This window comes from Manduca sexta, chromosome 19, assembly GCF_014839805.1.
Source record: "Manduca sexta isolate Smith_Timp_Sample1 chromosome 19, JHU_Msex_v1.0, whole genome shotgun sequence".
NCBI lineage: Eukaryota > Metazoa > Arthropoda > Insecta > Lepidoptera > Sphingidae > Manduca > Manduca sexta.
This window is the reverse complement of record NC_051133.1, coordinates 2,256,405-2,277,439: the sequence shown is the minus strand read 5'-3', so window position 1 is coordinate 2,277,439 and position 21,035 is coordinate 2,256,405. Positions and strand designations below refer to the sequence as shown.

General features: G+C 33.8%; 1 protein-coding gene and 1 non-coding gene across 4 annotated transcripts in view; one reads left to right on the top strand and one right to left on the bottom strand.

The window, feature by feature from the left end:
• Positions 1–20,187, bottom strand: part of LOC115441020 (axoneme-associated protein mst101(2)) — a 138,149-nt gene extending 117,962 nt beyond the window's left edge. For all 3 annotated transcript variants that reach the window (XM_030165584.2, XM_030165602.2, XM_030165593.2), the window contains exons 1-2: positions 19,910–20,187; positions 434–971 (exon numbers count right to left, since the gene is read on the bottom strand). In XM_030165584.2, coding sequence (XP_030021444.2) covers positions 434–829 — 396 coding nt within the window. In that variant the 5' untranslated portion in view covers positions 830–971; positions 19,910–20,187. The remainder of the gene's footprint in view (positions 1–433; positions 972–19,909) is intronic.
• On the top strand, positions 2,518–2,593 carry Trnat-agu. Its single transcript has one exon. It is a non-coding gene; the product is annotated as a tRNA-Thr (tRNA).
• Positions 20,188–21,035: the final 848 nt, after the last annotated feature.

Genomic DNA, 21,035 nt, shown 5'->3' with positions numbered 1-21,035 from the left:
AAGACCATTATTCCACGTTGTTTCCGACTGTCCAGTGCCCTGCTCCATAGTTTATGGAATGCGGTATGGTAGCCCTTACTTAGCTCGACTTGACTACATACTGCACCATCTAAATCAAGCTGGAATCACTCAGCATTGGACGGAAACCGAAGAGTTCACATTGTATAGGAAACTCTTCATTCCAGACAACAAGGAACGTAAGCCGTTAAACCTAACAAATTTACAAGAGATTTTTGTTGTACTTCTAATTGGAATGTTGATTAGCACGATCGTATTTATCATCGAAATTCTTGTTCATATTTTCTACAAATATAAAGTTTTGCTGATTTAAATATCACTATTATATTGCAGTTTCTCTATTGTATTATTGAGCACATGCACCGTAGAAAAATAAACTGTTGTGATTAGTGAATTAAAAAATAATGTCTATTACCTTGAGTTTTTCTTGTAGACCCTTGTTCGCAGCTTTTAAAGACTGAATCTCCATTGACAACTTCTTTATTTCTACTAATCTGCTATTGCCTGAGTGTGCATCTTCTGTCGGCCTGTCCGGCTTGCATACTGTCCTGAGTTGCTTCTCTAAGAACTCCTCTTTCTTTCTGTGTTCAGTCTTTAGGTTTCTCAATGTGCTCTCGTGTCGGGCCTTCAGTGCTCTGACCTCGCTCCGCTCGACATCGAGCGACTTCTTCAAGGTCGAGTTCTCAAGCCTCAACCTCTCGACGAGACTTTTCAACTTGTTGAGGAATGCCTCGTCGACGGTTCGCTTGTGCTCCTCAGCTGCGACGGCGGATATCTGACTGCTGGCGGTCGATGTGTCGGTGGACGCCATTGTGACGTCACCGGGTTCGGTACCTCAACTCGGGAATCTTGTCTCGATCGTCCGCGGTCTTTCACCTCGTACCACGTACGGATCGCTTAACTACCGTTGTACGTTCGTTTCGTGTCTTGGTATCGGGATCGCGTTGCCAATTCTGAAATCGAAAACGTGCGAAATTATGAACTGGAACAATGCCAAGCATATAAACATTGAGTGGAACGCCTGTTGCTTCTTTCTTTGATGGCATTCTTTACCGGCATTCGGAATACAGTTCCGGTTTAAATTACAGTTTTTTACGAGCCGCTCATGCGTATACGCTTGAATCAGTTCTACGTGTACAATGGAAATTGAAACACAATTAGCTCAATAATTAGCTTTTGCTGCTGAGCTAACTTTTATTATAATATTTTTAATGTAATATACAATCATATTCATATTATGATATTGCATTCGTAAAAATATAGTAATATGTAATTTATCAGTAGAACAAAAAATTACGTATTTTCCAAACAAATTATCAAAATTATAAAATGTTACATTTATGATTACTATATACGGTTTAAACTTCATAATAAATCAATAAAAATCTATGACAGATTTAAAATATAGCACCGAAAGACAGCAGTCAATATTTTAGTAGTTAATTTACATTTGATTTCAATAACAATGGCAATATTCATACTATTCAACGGACGTATCATTGAAGACGTTTATTTCCCAAGGTTGTTGGCGAATGGAGATGTAAACACTCAGCTTAGATCATCTAGCTCAAGTCGGTAGGTCAACGGAATACGAGTGATGAAGTCAAACCTTTCGATAAACTCTTTTCAAAATCCGATTTTTAATTGTAAGATATATGTTTGTTTGGTAATACAACACATCAACAAATTATATAAATAATAAGTTCAATTCCTTATTTTACTTTTATAATTAGGTAATAATATGCTCAAATTTTATCTCATATTAGAAAATCAGCCAGACTACGATTGTATAATATTGATCTTTTTTATAATTAAATGCATAGCATTTTAAGAATCTAAGTAGGTGGGGGATTGATTAAAAAACGTGGTATCCTATTGTGTTTTCACCCACAACACTATTAATAAGGCAGGTACAGGAAATAAAAATGAGGATTTTACTAAATAGATGTGTTTAAAATATTGGTATGTTCTTGCTCATTTACCTAACTACTACAAGGCCAGGAGGGGTTATATTTTCTGAATTCTAGACTATATATTTTTATAATTCTATATTCATTCATACTCATTCAGACTGCCTCGGCGTCGTGTATTAAGTACGGTGCTACCCCAATTACTATTTGAATTAATCTATTCAATACCTTCCCGTAGTCTGAAATTTGTGTTCGATATGGCGATAGGCTCACCCCTTATCACATCATGGGACGAAATACACACGGCGGAAAATAACTGCACTTAGGGAACAAATGGCGTGAGTGCATGTTTGCATGTTTCATGTGTGACATTCATTCATTCTTAAATTGTCGCCTGTGCCTCTAGCTTCGTAAAAGTGGTATAAAATTACTTGCTTGGTTAATTAAGCTTAATTAGATCAGTGAATTTCAATATCCATGATATCATGTCAGTTGTATTCATGTTGTATTACAATAAAACTTAGTACGCAACCAAAACTGTATTACACGCATCTGTATAGTATATAGTAAATTTGCTAATGACAAACGTGGCGCCGTGGCTTAGTTGGTTAAAGCGCCTGTCTAGTAAACAGGAGATCGGGGGGTTCCGAATCCCCCCGGGGCCTCTAGCGAAATAGTATGAAAGCTAAATTTTTATTTCAATTAGTGATAATATTCAAACATTTTCTATCCTAATGCCAAATTTTATCCAAATTCCTTCAGAAGTTTCTACTTGTAACTCTTAACAAACATCGTCAATATTTGCATTTTAGTAAGAAGCAAATTATTTATTTATTTACACTTTGTAAAGTACAAGTTAATTTAAATTTTAATGCAATATTTAATTTATTTTATAGTATCTATTTATGTATTTTATAGTACCTATTGGTTCGGCTGTTGTCACAATATTTTATCATTACATTCCTTATCTTTGCAAGATTGCATTATAGCGATTATATAATCTGGCGCCTCTTTCAAAGCGCGATTAGCTATTCTTAAGATTATTTATTATTATTATTTATTTATTAAATGTAATGTACACATTCAACTTAAGTATATTATAGAGTAAAAATAGCGTACCTTTATATTATATCGATCCATACATTTATTATCATCGTTAGAGTTTCCAAATTAAAAACCTTATTAACTTTGTTATAAAACCGTGTTCACCGTGTTCAACTGAATTGAACTGTCATCCATTCAAACTGATTTTTATTATGGTGACAATATTGATGCTTGTAGTTGTGTACGTCATTGTTCTGAGGTGTACAGAGTGCGCTCATAATATAAAAACGAGTCTCAGTGTAAACTGCAAACCTGGATGTGAATAAAAAATATTAGTCAAATAAAATTATTTGTTGTTGAAATGAATAAATAAGTTATAACAGTGACTTTTTGGTTGCCATTTTAGTTCAGATGTTGAACAAATTGTTTCTATGGACGTCCGTTTCTATACAATATACGTCAATGGTTATAACGATGATTAAAAGCTTAAATATAGTAGCTGATACAATCATACATTTTGAATGCGATTTATAAAAATACTAAGTTCCATATCAGAAACAAACTCGTATAGAGCCAAAATTAACTTTTTGCACTTTTTGTACATTATTTAATTCATTTGACACTTCATATTGAATCACAATCCATACATAGAACTATGGCGCTTCAATCATTGAATAAATTATTTGATTATATTTATTTATTTGGGACCATCATAACATGAGTGTTATGCAAGAATGTAAGAAGAGAAAGTAAAATTCTAATTAATTGTGACGTGACAAAAGTTTCAAATTTGATAATTATGAAATTTTTATATGCCAAATAATACTAAACGACATTTGAATTACATAACATACAACGTGACAAAAAAAATAATATTATATTTATCATATTTTTTTTTAAGATTTTGGGAGAATGAGAAACTATTAGTTAGTCTCCCAATTTATTAACATGTATTAAATAATTTATCTATGCGTGCCATGGGAACATTTCTAATCAGGCTTGTTATAAATTTTGTGTTACTTAACAGTGAGGTCGGATATCTATTTCGACGGTTGGAAGGCTAAATGTCTTAAACGACATTTTATTTGCGACACTAAGTTTCATACATATTTAAAATCAGCACTTTTGTCTTTGTTTTTTATCCTAGTTGAAAAATTTTCGAATAATAATGTCGCTTAAAACAAATAGCCTTTTAACCGACTATTTAATAGCGATAAAGAAAACCGATCCCTTACTTCCAGGTGGTCTTCAATACGTCCAGAAAACAAAACACCTGAACTATGAATAACGATAATCTAAAAACATGCTCGTTTTAAATAGGACGATGTCACTCGACGCTGTGACATCATTAACTAATCACCCATGCGCTAGTGTGGATGAGGCTTCAGTTTGTTCACTCCCGTGTTCCGATATATACAAAGTTTGAGCTATATACAAATACTCTGGTAGAAAATAAAGGAATTAGCTCAGCTATTAGCATAGTTTTGTGTCTTTAATTAAGAATACTATCTTGTGGTTTGTTATGAATTAATTGAACAGGAATTTTAATATTCATAGGGATTATTTCACAAGTTTCAAGTAAATTTTATTTAACAGCTAATGTATTACTTATTTTATAATCAATTATTTGGGTGCATAGATTAGAGTGGGACTTTTGTATTTGGTCGGTTTATTTATTATTGTGACGAGTAGCATTTACTCATAAGTTGTGACACACGCCCTTAATGTTTCTTTAGCTACGATTACTAGCATTATAATATTTAGCGACATCCAACGATACAAAAATCAAAGCATTGTCAAAATGACACGTTTTTCGTATGCCTGTTGCTCAGAACAATGAGAAGCGCCTGTTGTAGAAGTACCACTGGCTTAAAATAGGGCCAACATAGCTGCAAACGTGTCAAACTAAAATTTAAAATACTGTACTAGTTCTGTCACTGTTATATTGTTATTTTAAGCGCTTTTAAATTCAAATATCTTCTGATCGTTTAAAAAAAAATATTTTTCAAGTGATAATAAATGCCTTGGAAAAGAAAAAAGGATAAAGTTAATTGTAGCTAGCTTTCGCCTCTTTCCTTGTATATTCCATAATCGCCTAGCCAGCCAATAACCTCTTGAACTAATTTTAACGCTAGGCTCGCCTAAAATACGAGCTAGACAATACGAATTAGTGTAATATTTAGTCCACGCAATGGTAAGGAAGTGGAACAATGGCTTCAAATGCTATATACCGTTGTCACCTATCCTCGGTTTTGGGAGTGGGTTGTGATGTAGTTCACGTATTTAACCCAATGTATATTTTAATTAAAATTATAAAAAAAGTTGATAGCTTGTGTAATTATTTCTTACTAATATTATAAATACGAATAGTCGTAACTCGTCGAAAAGTCGTCGAAAAGTCGAAAAGTCGAAATTCGTTCATTATTAATTTTAGCGAATTATTATTTATCACCTAGAAAAAAAAGAAACCTAATCTAGCTGTTTATTCCAACTTTAGAAGTAATAAGTGGTAAAAGTTAAATGAACTTAGGCTGACATTATATCCTGGACCCACACATAGTTTCATTTTAACCCAAAAAACTACAGAATTTTACCAATAAATGTATTTCCTGTTTTCAGTTATATCAAGCACAATGTTTATAAATGTAATACTCATAGGAATCATTCACTTTTACAATATTATGCAACAAGTATGTAAATCCGAGTAGGTCGACGAGTTCATTTCGCGCCAGTAATTGTGACAATTGCACACGTCCTTTGAGCCGCTCGCGTTTCCTTATTAAATTGAACTTAATTCATGCTGAACAGGGCTGAGCGGTATGTACTCACAGTTTACTTTTACAGGAGATATTCGACCTAAATGAATGAAAAAACCTTAGTACCTCACTCAAAGAAACAAGTTTAATTGGCAATAAACTTTCCAGTTTAAAAGAAGTCAATTCTTTGCTTTTAAAAGAACTCGAAAAACTTTTAAATCAATAGATTTTCATTTACAGGAATTGAATACTGGATTTCTTTTAACTTTATAAAATATCATTTACTTAATGAGATCGTCTACGTTTAACAATCAAAATGTTTTTTTAGTTGTATTATGTAACATTTTTAGTTGTATTATGTAACATTTAACGATCTTTTTGTATTCTAATTTTAAAAGCACTGAAAATGTACGCTTTAATAACTTTAATCCTACGATGATGTTCATCCATAAACTGAAACACGTTTAAGGGATTCATAAACTATATTTAAACGCTGTTTGTTACAAATGGGTCATGGAAACAAACAACTTTTGACAGAAGCCAGACTTGCGGCCGTGTGTTTTTTCACCATGAAACCATTGGTCATAAATTTCAAATATGCCAATCAATTAAATTTAGGCCACAAATGGGTAAGTACTTTAAAATATATAACAATAAACTATGCATAACTGTTATATTTAATGTGTACGAAAATACTTCGACTCTACATTTTAAAGAAATAAACCGATTTTAGCAACAGTTGTTCTGTTTTGTTTCATTACAATGAATCGCGTATTAACGCATTATAATTATAAATTATCGACTGTAAATAGACTGAATAATATCACAAATTTCCTAGGTTTACTATAAGATAAATATGCCTATTCCACACAAATGACGCAACACATCTTCTTTTATTAGATATGAAAGGCAGAACTCATGTCTCATTGGGCCGTGACATCGCCGGTCGCGATCTATTTCTCGTAATTGGTAGGTCAAGACGGTATTACGATATAATCTAATTATTTTAATTAATTACATACATATTCAATGTAGAAAATAAGATGCATAAAATCCACAATTTACCGCTGTTACTTGGTTATTACTAATGACTCGTTTATGGAAGATATATTATCTAGAATTATGATTTTAAGGAACAAAATATACTTAATATTATGGTTGGAGATAAAAACATAATAATAATTATCGGCTGTAACTACAAGACGAGAATTTTCGACACAAAATACCCCTTTCAAAAAAGAAGAATCCCAAAGTTGCCAGCTATATTCACTAGATGGCAGGACTTACGTATGTAAGAATCCGCCTGAGCACGTATCACAGCTTTGTCTGCTTATTTCTGTCACTAACAATAATTTCTAATTCATTGTCGATAACAATAATAAATTCAGCGTAACTACTGAGAATGAGTACTTAGCAACTAGTGCTTTATACTATAAAGTATTGAAAATTAAAGTTCTGGTTAGTTCTACGATCAGTTAAAGCAATCATGAGACTTTTGTAACACTTTTTTTTCTTATACGGGCACAGTGCAAAGTGACCGCACTGCACGTGATTATAAGTGGAGTGGAGTCCAACAGAATGTCGACTGACGAGAGATGATTACCCCTCGACAGTCGATATTATTATGCCGGCCTATTCCAACCGTATACACACAGGCTGATCCCGGAATGCAACACACTTACATACGCCACTATAGCGGGTTTTAACACCAGCAAGACGATAGACCATCTTTTCAATCAAAATAAATGCAAAGGCCTTTGTAGGTCATTACTATTGATTCCCACTGTTTTTCCATGCATACATTACGCCTATATGCATTTTTCTTTAAGTGACAGTAACGCGCTGGCCTTAAACTACATTTCCAGTGGTACCGTAGGCGTGTTCCAAGTAGGTGTAATCTTAAAAAGTTATTGTAAATAGAACCAAGGATATGTTTAATGTGTGTCCAATAACATAGGATACAGCTATCGTATTTTGTTATGGAACGTTTTAAATAAGTTGACAACGACTTGAACTAAGACTTGGTTTCTTAATGTGTTGAAAACTAGTGCCGTCGACTCTCGTGGGTAAGGATAACTAATAAAGTAAGTTCGAGAGGAATAGTAAACTAATATTGGGTTGTTCTGAGCGAGGAACGACACGTCACCGCGCCGTGGTATCCCTGCTCCCCTGGTCGCCGTTGTAGTGCCGCGACGGCCGATGGTAACTGGTCGCTGACCGCCACCTTACCACTATAACGTCATCCGCGCTGAACGTAGCAATTGAGAGTACAATTATTGTTGTTAAACACTAAAAGAAGATAGACTCGAGAGCTAAAGCAATTTTTTTTAGACATGTGAATTCTCCTTTTATAACTTGTCATTGGCGGAATTAGGGCAAATATTTTTAGCCCCATCAGATATCGGAGAAAATATAGTGCTTTATCTTTTGATTAATGCCTATGTATTACTCAAATAAGCGATTAAATGTGTCTGTAGTATCAATTCATATTACGAGGCGCCACACTAAGGAAAAAAATTGGCTCACTGTCGTTTATTCGGCGGTATTGCGAAAATTACGAAATTGAAATGGCGTGAAGGTTCACTATAAAATGTTAATAACAAATATGAACAGCAAATCCTTTCTAAATACCAACTTGTGGAACATACAACGCCTGTCACACGCCGATAAATAACATAAGGACGGATAGGATTTTGGATATTTTCAGACCATTCATACGTCCCGAAATATCAGTGACGGTCGCGCATGCGCAGATACTGTGACTCACGTTCGAGATAGCTACATATAGTGCACAAGGATTCGCCCGTTGTTTCACTCAGAATGTATACATTTTGATATTTCCGCGTGAAATTGATATGCTGTATGTTTGTGATAATAGCCGTCGACTTTTGTTCAGCAGACTCAACTTATGTAAATGTTTGTGAAGGATTTCACTAAGATAATTATAGAAATGCTTTTGTTATGATGCGCGGTGAACTCGAACTCGATTTTGCGGCTTTATTGTCGGCTTATCTCTATTTGGTACAAAATATCTAGTTCAGTCTATATTATTTGCGATGAAATAGTTATTCGCGATGAAGCCAATACACGGTATCAGTAGATACTTGAGATAATATAAAGTATTACTTTTGCAGTCAGCTTCAATAGCCATTTAGTTACAATTAGTATCTTTCTGATTAACGTGGACAGCCACCTAATGGTACATATAATTTTTTCAATTACGAAATGGTTGATATCCCCCAAAATATTATTTTATTGAGGATTTATGGATTTTCATGACGAGAACCGCTATTATGAAATTGACAGCAACAGCAACTTCAAAAACTGTCAGTTTCTAATTAATTATATTTCCCGGCAACAAGATGGCTGCGTCTACGCAACAAACAAGGGCAATTATACACTTATTTATTTATTCAACACTTCGTATAATATAAAATCGATCTGATTAGCATTATAATCGAATGATGGTCAATACATTTCCTTTAGGTATCGACAGTGATTGTTTATGACCGTCTGTTTGTTTTCTATAGGTAATTAACATAATTGTCGTGTATTATGACAACGGAAGCAATAACGCATGGGCGCCAGCTTTGTCTCCAGCCAGTGAGACGTGACGGATAAATTACTGAGGAAAGTTCTTCAGTGAAGGATTATAATGTTTATATTATCAGTATCGTATGCATGTTGTGTTAACTATTTTTAGGAATTACACCAAAACGTTACATTTGTAATTTAATTATTTTATAGAGTGTATGTATATTTCAAGTTATGAACCAAATAAAAAAAACAGTAAGAATGAAAAATGTTGCCTCAATGCTTCAGTGGCACGTATTGGATGTGAATCGTGAAGAACTAGGTTAGAAATTAAGATTGGGTATCAAAATGGGTAGCATTTTGCTGGTGGTAGGATATATTTTATATCCGCCCGGGTAGCGATTACTGCATAAGGTATTAAAACCCGCTTACGTCAGTGTGTCGCGTTTCCGGATCAGCCTATGTATATCAGGCAACAGGCCGGCATAATTGTGCCGACTTTCGAGGTTGAGTTTCTAAAACTCGAATGAATTCACAAATTCCATTCCTAATATTCCGTTCGCTCAATTACGCTGCTGCTCTGCTCTATGTAATAGTTAATGCGGGAGAGGAGGAGTGGAAGAGGAACATGTGCTCTTGACTTTACCTAAAATTCATATTTTTCTCAATCTTCATATCAACTGGCCCCCCTAGGCCATCGCCTAGCGACGCTCTTGCATTTTTATTTGAGAGTTTACAACAGAGAACACACATTACATTATTTTCACATATAGCAGTATAAAGGTAGAAGCTGGCTGTGTTTCTCTACTTACAGTAAACTACAGCATGCATGATTGCATCATAACTTACATGATATTAGTAAATTTTGAATTTAAAAGATTATTATTATTGTTATTTTTAATTATTATTTCTTAAATTTAAATTAATTTGCATATAATAATCATATCAGGTTATGTTATAAACTGACCTACTGCTAGACACAACGGACTTTTACGCAGTGGCGCTAACGATAAGTGCATCGTCTATAATAAAGAATTGGCACTAGATGCCCTTACTCAAGTTCATTACCTTCCTCAAAATAGTCATCACGCCAATAACTATTGCAACACATAATGCAAGTAGTATTAGATTATCATTTTTATAATTATCATTCGCCGTCGACAATAGTTTAAATATAGTATCGTACAGTCCTTATTATGTCCTCATTCAATTGTTTCTAGGACTGTTGGTTCTGTATGATCGTGCTCGACTAGGTTTAGAAGTGTTCTATGAGTTCTATGATTGCTCCCTCATTGGCAAAACCGATAGGAGTTAAGTGTTATAACAATGTGCGCAATTGACGCTTCAAAAAATTAAATGCAATAATGCAGAGCTTTGTTAGCTAGTGAGATGTGACGGATAAATGTCTGAGGAAAGTTCTTCAATGAAGGATTATATTCGAAAGATAGTATTGTAATTAAATCTGGAATCTGTATTTTATTTAAATATTATAATCTGTCTTAAATCAAGTAAAAAGCAACTTAGAAAACATATCGTCAGAACCCAACCCAAAGAACCCAAGTACAAAGTAAAATGCTCTACTGGGCTTAAGAACTTATAAAACGAACATAAAATACGTTTTAATAGAGTCCGATTTAATTAGAGACAAATAAACTTACCCATATAATATTATCTATAACCGCAAGTTGCGCAGGGGCAACTTGTGCACATTTACAATTTACATACATTTCACGAAACAAATTATACAAACGAAGCAGATTTCTTTAGATTCCACTCGCTAATCGCATCAACATCGGTAAACATAAATATTTATGCAAGTCTTGTATCGGGTCAGTGAACCATCTAATGCAGATGTCGCGAACCTTTGGTATGTGCCAAATATAAAAATGGCGGATGAACCAGGATTTTAACAGCTTTGTAGTATATAATTTAAAAATTTTCACCATGTAGTTTAATTTTGTTTGTCCAAATCAAATAAACCGTCATTGATGAAAATTAAATGATTAGGTATTTTTAAAGTAATAATACACACTATTGTTGATCGTTCCATGATGTTTGACTTCATACAACTTCGATTGGATTAGTTGCAAAGTGGGTCATACGTACAGCTAACAAGCTGGTGTGAGGACCGTTGCTTTATAATACGAAGTACGTAAGATGATTTGTGTGTCCGACGCCGATACCGCTTTTTATAATTTCATTGCATATAATTTTTGCACGCACATAAATAATCACAATAACAATTGCACGCAACGTAAAATGTTCTTGACCCCTGATCTGTATTCACTCGCGATATTCTACCAAGGACGTGTGAACGCTATAAGGCGGCTCTATCACTTTAGATCTAGTCGAACTTCCTTCCAATTTGCTGAACATAGTAGCCAATGGTAGCTTCAAACCTGTCCTCAATTAGATATCTGCTGCAATAAGATTCTAGTAAAAAATAAATAAGTATATTATTCCAACAAGAAATTAAGTATATTTCATCCAATTGCTCGGCAAAGGAATATTCATAGTATCAGGTTACATTAGTATTAGCTCCATTGTACCGCAATGTTTATTTCTGCCGCCAAGCAGCAGTGTGTAGTCACTGTTGTGTTCCTGTTTGAAGGACATTGTAGCCAGTGTAACTACTGGACTTAATAAGACTTAACATCTCATGTCTCAGGTTGGGGAGCGCAGTGGAATACCAAACAATACTTTATAATTCAAGGTATTGGTGTTTCTACTATTATTAGGCGGTCGTATCGCTTACCATGAGGCAATCGGCAAGCTTGTCTCGTCATTTAAAGCAATAAAAATAAAATAAAATCCATAGTATTATACAATATTATAACATCGGAGCATAGACTTTGTGCCTACACTTTTAAATCGAAAAATAAACAGTTTCTTTTAATCAATTTCCGAAAGCAAATATTATTACTAAACACAAAAACAGTAAAAACGTTAATTATAACGTTCTCAATAATGTGTGCATTGCATGAAATTAGCCTCAAAACCACACAATCATTTATGTTATATTGCTAATACGGTAAACCTCGTTTTCATATAATGCAGTGACCAATCCACCTTCTGCGTCTATTGACACACTTATTACTAAGATTAACTGTTAAAATCTTGAGTAAGCAATGATAAATTGTTTAACAATCGACTAGCCACTTTGGAATTCTAAATAAAGATGAATAATGTGTTTAGCATATCCTTAGAGAACGCATTAGTACATGTGTATTGTGAGACACGAACTCTTATTATATTATCACTCCAAAAGACACTGGAATATTGAAATGAATTCTACAGAAATGTTGACGAACTTAATTTTAATACTTTTACTCTGTAACATTTCGAGATGCTGTCATTTCTAAGAAATCATAACATTCGAAAGTATTATAATAAAAATTAAAAAAATATATAACCAGTATTCAAAACTCCGAATCAGCAAGATCGCAAAATACATTAATTTTATGTTTCTGCCATTCTGGGTATTCTTACAAACATGAACGTGTATAATACATACGTATCTCTTTTCAAACAATAATAATCTCAACTTAGTAATGTTTGCTGGTGGTAAAATCCGCCATAGTGGCCCACGTAAATGTGTCGCGTTTCGGGATCAGCCTGAGTATATCCGGCTCCAATAGGCCCGCCGGTGATGCACAGATGATTACACGCAGGTCGGTAATCATCTCTCCTTAGTCGACATCCTTACCATCAGGTGTAGTGGGTTCACTTTGCCGTATAAAAACAAAAGTATAATTAATCTAAAGCTCAAAAAAATTTAAGCAAAAAATCGAAGAAGTAACGCTTTAAACATCGATATACCTGATCTGAACGATATTAACCACGGATGCAGACAGACGTTATGAATATCGGTAAATATGTACTACGTATTAAATTTGACGTTCCGAACATTCACTGTGTTCAACTGAATTAAACTGCAATCCATTCAAACTGACTAATGGTCAATATTGACAGCTCGTGGTTATCATTTTAGTTCAGATTTTGAACAAATAGTTTATATGGCTCCTGTCTATAGAATATACGTTAATAGGTGCAGATAAATTCTTAGAAAAACTATATATTCTAAATAAAACAGGGCTCGTTTCCACACTTTTCACGACCGCGTACGTCAAATCTAAAATACTATGTCGACCTTCGTCCGACGGCATCTAGCGTTAATGGCTATCTGCCAAACGTGCATCCTCCATGCGTAAACTGGAAGTTATTAGCCGGCGGATTAATGTGTTGTGTTTTTTAAGATATTTTAATACACTGATTCTTCACCAGCTTTCTTGTTTTCAGATTCTTTTTAAGGTTATGGTCTCCCTTTAGTGCAGAAGAGATTTTCTCAAGTTCCAATGCATGCTTGACTTTAACAGATGTAAAAATGATTAAAGCTAGATAACATTTAGACTAAACTGAGGTTTAAAATGGAAATAAATCTTATCTTATCTATAGACCATGTTTTCATTTTCATTTTTTTTAAATAGACCGCTCTGGGCTTTTACGGATAGTAAATCACTACAGATTTTTAGAAACTTTCTAGCCGTAAAGGCTTTCTAGACGGACAAAAACGGGAGCAACAGCTAGAACAAAATATTATGATAAGGAATATTGTAATAACAGCATCCATATTTGTACAGCAATATTCAAACACATAATTGGTATTCATTGTATAACCAAACCATAAGATCTACATCAAATAATAGTTTTGCATTAAGTTCTACAAGCAGAGACTAAAATAACAGCGATCATATTCAGCACAATTTCGAAGGTGAGACAACCGCAGTTAACTTCCATTTAGAACATTATTTTGCTTATAATATTCAATATATTAATATTCCGCTTCCTATAGGGCGATCTGGAAATCTTTGGAACAGGCCATGTTCAGTAGTGGACATCTTGCGGCTGATTCAATAAAACAATAAATTTTGGGATAACCTTGTTAGTATTTGGCCATTGTAGACCAAATCTATACACAATATTATTAAAGTGCCCAAAAGCTGTCAGTCTGTATGTGATTGTTTTTCTCAAAATCTACTGAACGGATTTTTGTACGGTTTTTACTCAAAGATAGTACAATTCTTAAGGAAGGTTTTAGTTAATAGTACATTACGGTTTTATGTAAATCGACTGACATAACAATTACTGTTGAAGAGGCCACGTGGTTGTTTTTGGGGTCAGGATTTACGCGGAAAAATCTTTGTGACACACTAATTTCCTGGAATGAAGTCGCGGGCACAGCTATTAGATAAATAATTATTTACACTAAAAACTATTCTCCTCAATGTCGCGCATACTGAATGACACCAAATATAACTAGTAACAGTAATAAGATTAACAACGATCACGACAGACTGACTCATTCAGACATGTCACGTGACTGTCTAGTTATATCTGCTTGCGACATCCGCATTGACAGAAACAATATGAACAGAGTTATTTCTATAGAAGTTGAAGTTAGTGAGTTCTGAACGATAATTGAAGTTATGGAAATTATAAGCAGGTTTTTATTGTTCTTTTATTTTTTTGGAGTCTATATTTTACACATAATTTATTTTTTCTGGCAAGTTTGTTACCTTATTGCTATAAACTTATTAATAAATTCTAGGCTAGATCTAAGCATCTATTTTCTAAATATTTATTTGCTCTATAAGCAGACCTTGGCAAACTCTATCATTATTACTTACGATCGAAACACCTATTTAATCAATATCATAAATAAAATTTTGATTTTGAATTTGAATAATATAATCTACACAAACATATAAAGCTGAAGAGTTTGTTAGAACGAGCTAATCTCAGGAACTACTAAACTCATTTTGATTTCTTTTCACTTATAGAAAGTGACATTACTACTGAGTGCTAATGGCTCCTTTTTATCCCGGAAAAACTTTCATGCGGGGGAACCGCAGGCAAAAGCCAGTTTGTATTAATAATTATTATACACGTAATCAACAAATGCAGATTCTATAATCAGATCTCTTTAAAAAAGGTATTTATGATTCAAATTATATATTGCAACTAAACGTATGAACGTATACAACCGTACCAGCATATTATATCATATGCGTACCAGTCAGGAGCAGAACGAGAGTCGGGTAGACCCTGAGCTTATTCTAGTTTGGGGACTGGAATTTAATAAACGATTTACGGTAACAAAGAAGTACACAATATAGGAAGAAAGAGAGGATAGTAAAATATATTATTTATTTAATATATGACATACATAAACTGTCTTCTGTCTTAAATTGGGACTAGGCTACTTAATGACTAATTTAAAATGTCCATAGTTATATAAGTAATCTTAAATGATATTTAGAAATAATATGTTTTGTTAAAAATTGTTTTGACGTGATCATAAGTGCAATCTTGTTTACCTACGTGATAAATAAAGTATTTTGTTTTATAGGGTCCCTAGGAATCAACGGGGCCCTAAACTACAGCCAAAAAAGCCTTTATAATCTACGGCTGGTACCAGTTCGTCCCAGTGACCCGTCACCACATCTGCTGAAATGATTCATCCAGCCACGGAATGCTGTAATTGAAGCAATTACATCTCCATGATATGATGCAGGGCCGAACCCTACAACATTAATTAAACTTGATCAATTGAAGTGTGTCGCTAACGAGAAAATATATTTATTACCGGTGTGTAATTACATTTAATTGTATGTCTATTAATTTTAATGATAAAAACCTTTTTTGATAAAAATGTTATAAATATAATACTATTGTAATTACTTTTTTATTACTATTCTGTATTTAGAGTTAGTAAATATTTTTATATAATAGTTAGACATTGAAAAAAAAATCTCGCGTTTTTTTATATTATGATATCCTCTACCAATACCCCAGCAGCTCTCCCAGCTCCTTCCCGCCTGCCCGGCCATTGAAGGCTGCAAATTCTTGCAACCGTCGAGAAAAAATCATAATATAAAATCCAAAAAAATATTTTATTAAATTATTTTATATCTCATATTATTTTATGGAGTGCCACCATCTCATAATCGTGATTGAGACGGCTCGTGCCCACCAAGGTGACAGTTTATTTTAACACAAGGGTAACATATTATTATACAACTAAGTTCAAGAAACTCCGCAATACGAACATCTAAAACACGTACCAACGTCTGGAGCAAATATTTGTCCCAACACGTAATCTACTCAGGGGACGAAAATAGCATCACATTCGCAAGTAATATACCCCTTGCGAAATGCCTGATGATACGTCTGGTTATGTCTTCACATCCTCTATGGGGCAATGGAATGAACTCAGATCGGCTTGCGATAGTTCCACCATGGATGCTAAAGGTGAACGATCGACACACATGCGCAGTTCGGTAAAGGCTCAAAGGAACCTGGTATATAATGATTTGGTATGTCATTCAATTTAATTTTTATATGAATACATGACGGACTTGCACCCTTACGTAAAAATATTTTAATGGGTGATTTAATTGATAATTGTTTTGTCAATTTCTTAGGAATTATTACATCTAGAAATAATTAAGTAAAGTTGTTACTCGTTTAGAATGTTTATTAGTGAAAGCATATTTAAATTAGCTAGACACACCACTTGTGATGTGTCAAAAACCGAAAAATGTTAAGCGCGAAAATAATAAAATGTAAAGGAACTTTAAATATACATGCTTGTCCATAACAGACACCACCGTTTAATAATCCATATATTGGCGTCAATTTCTAGAATCCTGTTATAGTTATCGGTACAAATCATACTAATAAAGTCTATAAGTTAGTGAAGATGGCTGGATGTTTGAAATAGACGCAAAAACCACTAAACAGATTTCTATGTAATTAGACACACATTAATAATTTATCTCTATTCGGTATTAATAGATTATCATCCCTGAAAAAGCACACAATAGTACTTTTATAGCTCCGCAAATATCACGTAGGCGGATCCGCAAGCAAAACCTAGTGTATAATACAAATGGATTCTAGAATGACATAACCCACTTCCTAGCAATAAACTATGAAAATAATGCTCAATTCATAGCGTCTAATTTCGCATTTAGTTTCCAAATGACTCGTCGCTAATTATGGACAACGATCTTCTGCAAAGCTTTCAACATTTACGCATGTATATTGTTATACACGTAACTAGTTTTTGCCTGTGGCTCTGCATGAATAAGTTTTTCTGTTTTATTGATTAGGTCACCTTAATTTTAATGGTGCGAAATGAGGAAACCATAACATCATAAACGAACGAAGCCGACATTATTATGAAAAGATTATCATTACAAAAAGAAAGGTATTGGTAAAGATGCAAATTTTTGGACTAACGGCAATTTTATCTTCTTAAATACAGGTTTGTGGGCAGTGGCGTATAGCAGGTAAAGTGAATGTCGTTCTTGTTACATAAGTGTACTTGTTAAGTGCGTGTAGATATCGTAAGTACCGTGCATTGCGTGCCAACACCGATCATTCGTATCTGGGTAAAACAATCAATCGAGATCGCCGGAGAAAATGTTATCACCGCGTGACGTCAGCTTTTGTATTTCGAGATTTTCAAGGTAAAGATTAAATCGTTTAGAAATTATAAAATACGGCTTTATGCGGTTAAACCACATTGTATTCTCCATAATTATGATTTATAATATCTTTGTAATTAACTTTTGTAATTAATGAAAGTGTTTCGACAAAAATTGTATTCCAGTAAACATTGTCTTGTTTATTTTTTCAAATCAAAGATCACTAATTGTTAATCATTGCTTTAAAATGCTCATTATACATATCCTAAGTTGAAAGAACCACCTCAAACCAGACTAACTCGTCCACACCATATCGATTGTAGCACATATGACGTAAAATAACTACTGGAAATAAATATGACGATCCAAATAAAAGGAGGGGTCGACACCCTTGGGTATAGCGTCACGCAATGCCGTACCACCTACCAATTTGTTAGGCTTTTAATCAACTACGAAATCTATGTGAGGAGTGAAGGGAAAGGTTTAATTTGTCAGGTTGAAAATAAAACCTCTTTAGTTAAAGGCTCAATAGTGACAAAAAAAAATAACATAGTAGAGAAATACTGTAGCCATTTTTGTCTTGAAAGAGTTGACTTGCCTCTACCCTCTATACTTTTCTGGAATCGTATCACTCTTTCAGGCCAAAATTATGTTAAACAAATTTAAATTTACAGAAAACAAAAGAATATAAAAATTCACTTAATTTTCTTTACAATTGGCGACTCAAATTTTGGGACAAAATAAAAACTGAGGTACAGAATATAAATCTGTAATAACATTAAGTATGTAGTAAGTATTAGTCTATTTGGATTATTGTCGATATTGCTGATATCACATCAGGGGCCTTATTCTTTATCCCGCACGTAATTTTAACAGTGCGTAACAAGCACGTAACACAACAAATCATGTTTAGGACTATAGAAATTTGGCTTACAGAATGCCATTCCACGCACATTTCTCAAAGATAACATGACACGGCCGCGTTACGCGTTTACACTATCATACAGAACAAGGGCCCAGGGCAATACCAAAACATTCACATAAAATAGATATTGTGTCCCGACTAATAAAGTATATAAATTGAAACACTACGTAGAGTATCTTATAGCAGTAAATATGATTTATCTTACTTCGTAATATTAAAGGCACCATTTTAAAACAATAAACAACAAATATAATTTATTTAAATAAATCCAAAATTAGAAATGATCAGTGCCTATGTAAGCATAGTAAAACATTCAGAATATTTTTTTCAATAAAAAATTAATTTACGGTTTAAATACTTATCTTTTTTACCAAACCACAATGCAAAAAGAGACTTCTAAATGCCCTTCACGGTCACCCATCTGCTAAATGACTACAAAGGCCGGTCGCTGCAATTAATTCATAAAAACCTGATCCCACTTCCTCATTCCGTAAATAGTCGGGATAAATCACCCTAATCACCTAGTTTTCACCGCTATTTCAGTTACAGGCATGACAGGTGTTTAATGTATCGCCCTGTGAGATGTAAACATAAGATATAACGCAAAGATTTCTAATTCGCTTGAATATAAGGAAATGGAAAAAATCTAATTTAGTTTTTGCAACTTTCACCAACAAATGGCCAATGACTTTATAGGCTATACAAAAGCTCTATAAATGTGTAGATCACGTCTAAATATGTAGTTTACGGCCAGACATGCTTAGTGCAATATATTTAGAAGTGTTCGCAGAACAATAAATTAAAGCAGCGTGATACGCAACGGAATCCGGCGACGACACAGCCATTTTGAAAATATTAAATGACTAATTTCCGTTATTTTATTTAAAATCATTTTTAAATTGTAAGTCGCGCATGATTGATTTTTTTTAAATATAAATTATGATGCTAGAACGCTATTATTCAATAATTAAGTACTTGTATTTATCTCCACGGTATAGTATTCTGCACCATTAATAAAAGAATATCGAACTTGTGCGAAAAGTCTGATAAAATCTATAAACCCTAGTACATATTGAAACATAGAATATTTAAATTATTTTTCTTTACTTCAGAAAAGTTTTAATTATAGTTAAGTTTTGATTTCTTGTTGCGTATAACAAATATCCTGCCAGCATGCAACGAAACTATCCGTATGCGAGTATATTTATAAAACTTAACAATAATATTTACCTTTTACCAAAGAATCCTTCATTTATCCATAAAATAACGCACACAAACAACTGTTGCCCAGTTAGTTCGAAACACAACGAAATACGAACGTATCGAATGGAATCGCGTGTCGCCGTTTCCCGCTCGATTGAAAAATTTAAAAAAATACAACTGTCCTCGTCTGCTTTACTGCACAATTTTGATTTTGTTTATTTGTATATAAATAAGGGTTGTTTTAGTTTGTTGGCGGGAAACGACAGGCGGACCGCGCGGAGTGGACGTCGAGACTGGAGTTTCAGTGGGCGGCGCACCGCCCAGCCGCGCCGTGACGCGAGCGCACGCGTCATGCAATAGTGAAATATTTTGAGATCTTAACATCGTGAGCGATGCAACGGTTCTTTATAAATCTAGCGTTTGATGAATTCCTGCGTAACACTTAAGTACACTATGGAAACATACAGTTCTCTACACATTCATTTATTTTTAAATTTTTGATATATTCTATTACTTAAGTTTATAATACAGAATGCATATTTTCAATTAAATTTAAACTCAGAAATCAATTGCTCATTCCTAAAGCAACATAAACTCTCTCCCTACGACATTCATAAAAGTTAACTTCAATAACATAAGATAAACTATCCCGAAACTAAGCCGGTATCCCGAGGAACACGACTCCGACCCATGTCAAACCGAAAGTAAACAAGTGTTATGTTATTATAATAATCTATATTTGTAACGCATACCCACAGAGTCTCGCACTATAATTAGTACTTTCCATTAACGTATCTGTCTGCTGTCACCTCGGTTATGAACAGACTAAATATGAATAGCACTTATTATAAAACTTAGGCATACAGTGCTCACGTCAATTCTAGTGTTAAATCTCATGAATCACGCGAATTCCGCGCGATATACCTCAGACATGATAATTATATCTTTCGTAAACATGTACGAAGTTATCTTATAAGAAACCAGTAAAGAAAATGAAAGTAAAGTTAAACTAACATAGAATATATTATGTTCGTTCAGATAGGTACGTGTCAGAATACAATCAAAAGTTATAAAACATATTTTCACCTTAAGAGTTTGACTACTATTCACGCAAAGGTTGACTATATACAATCTTACAGTTGTACATTTAGTG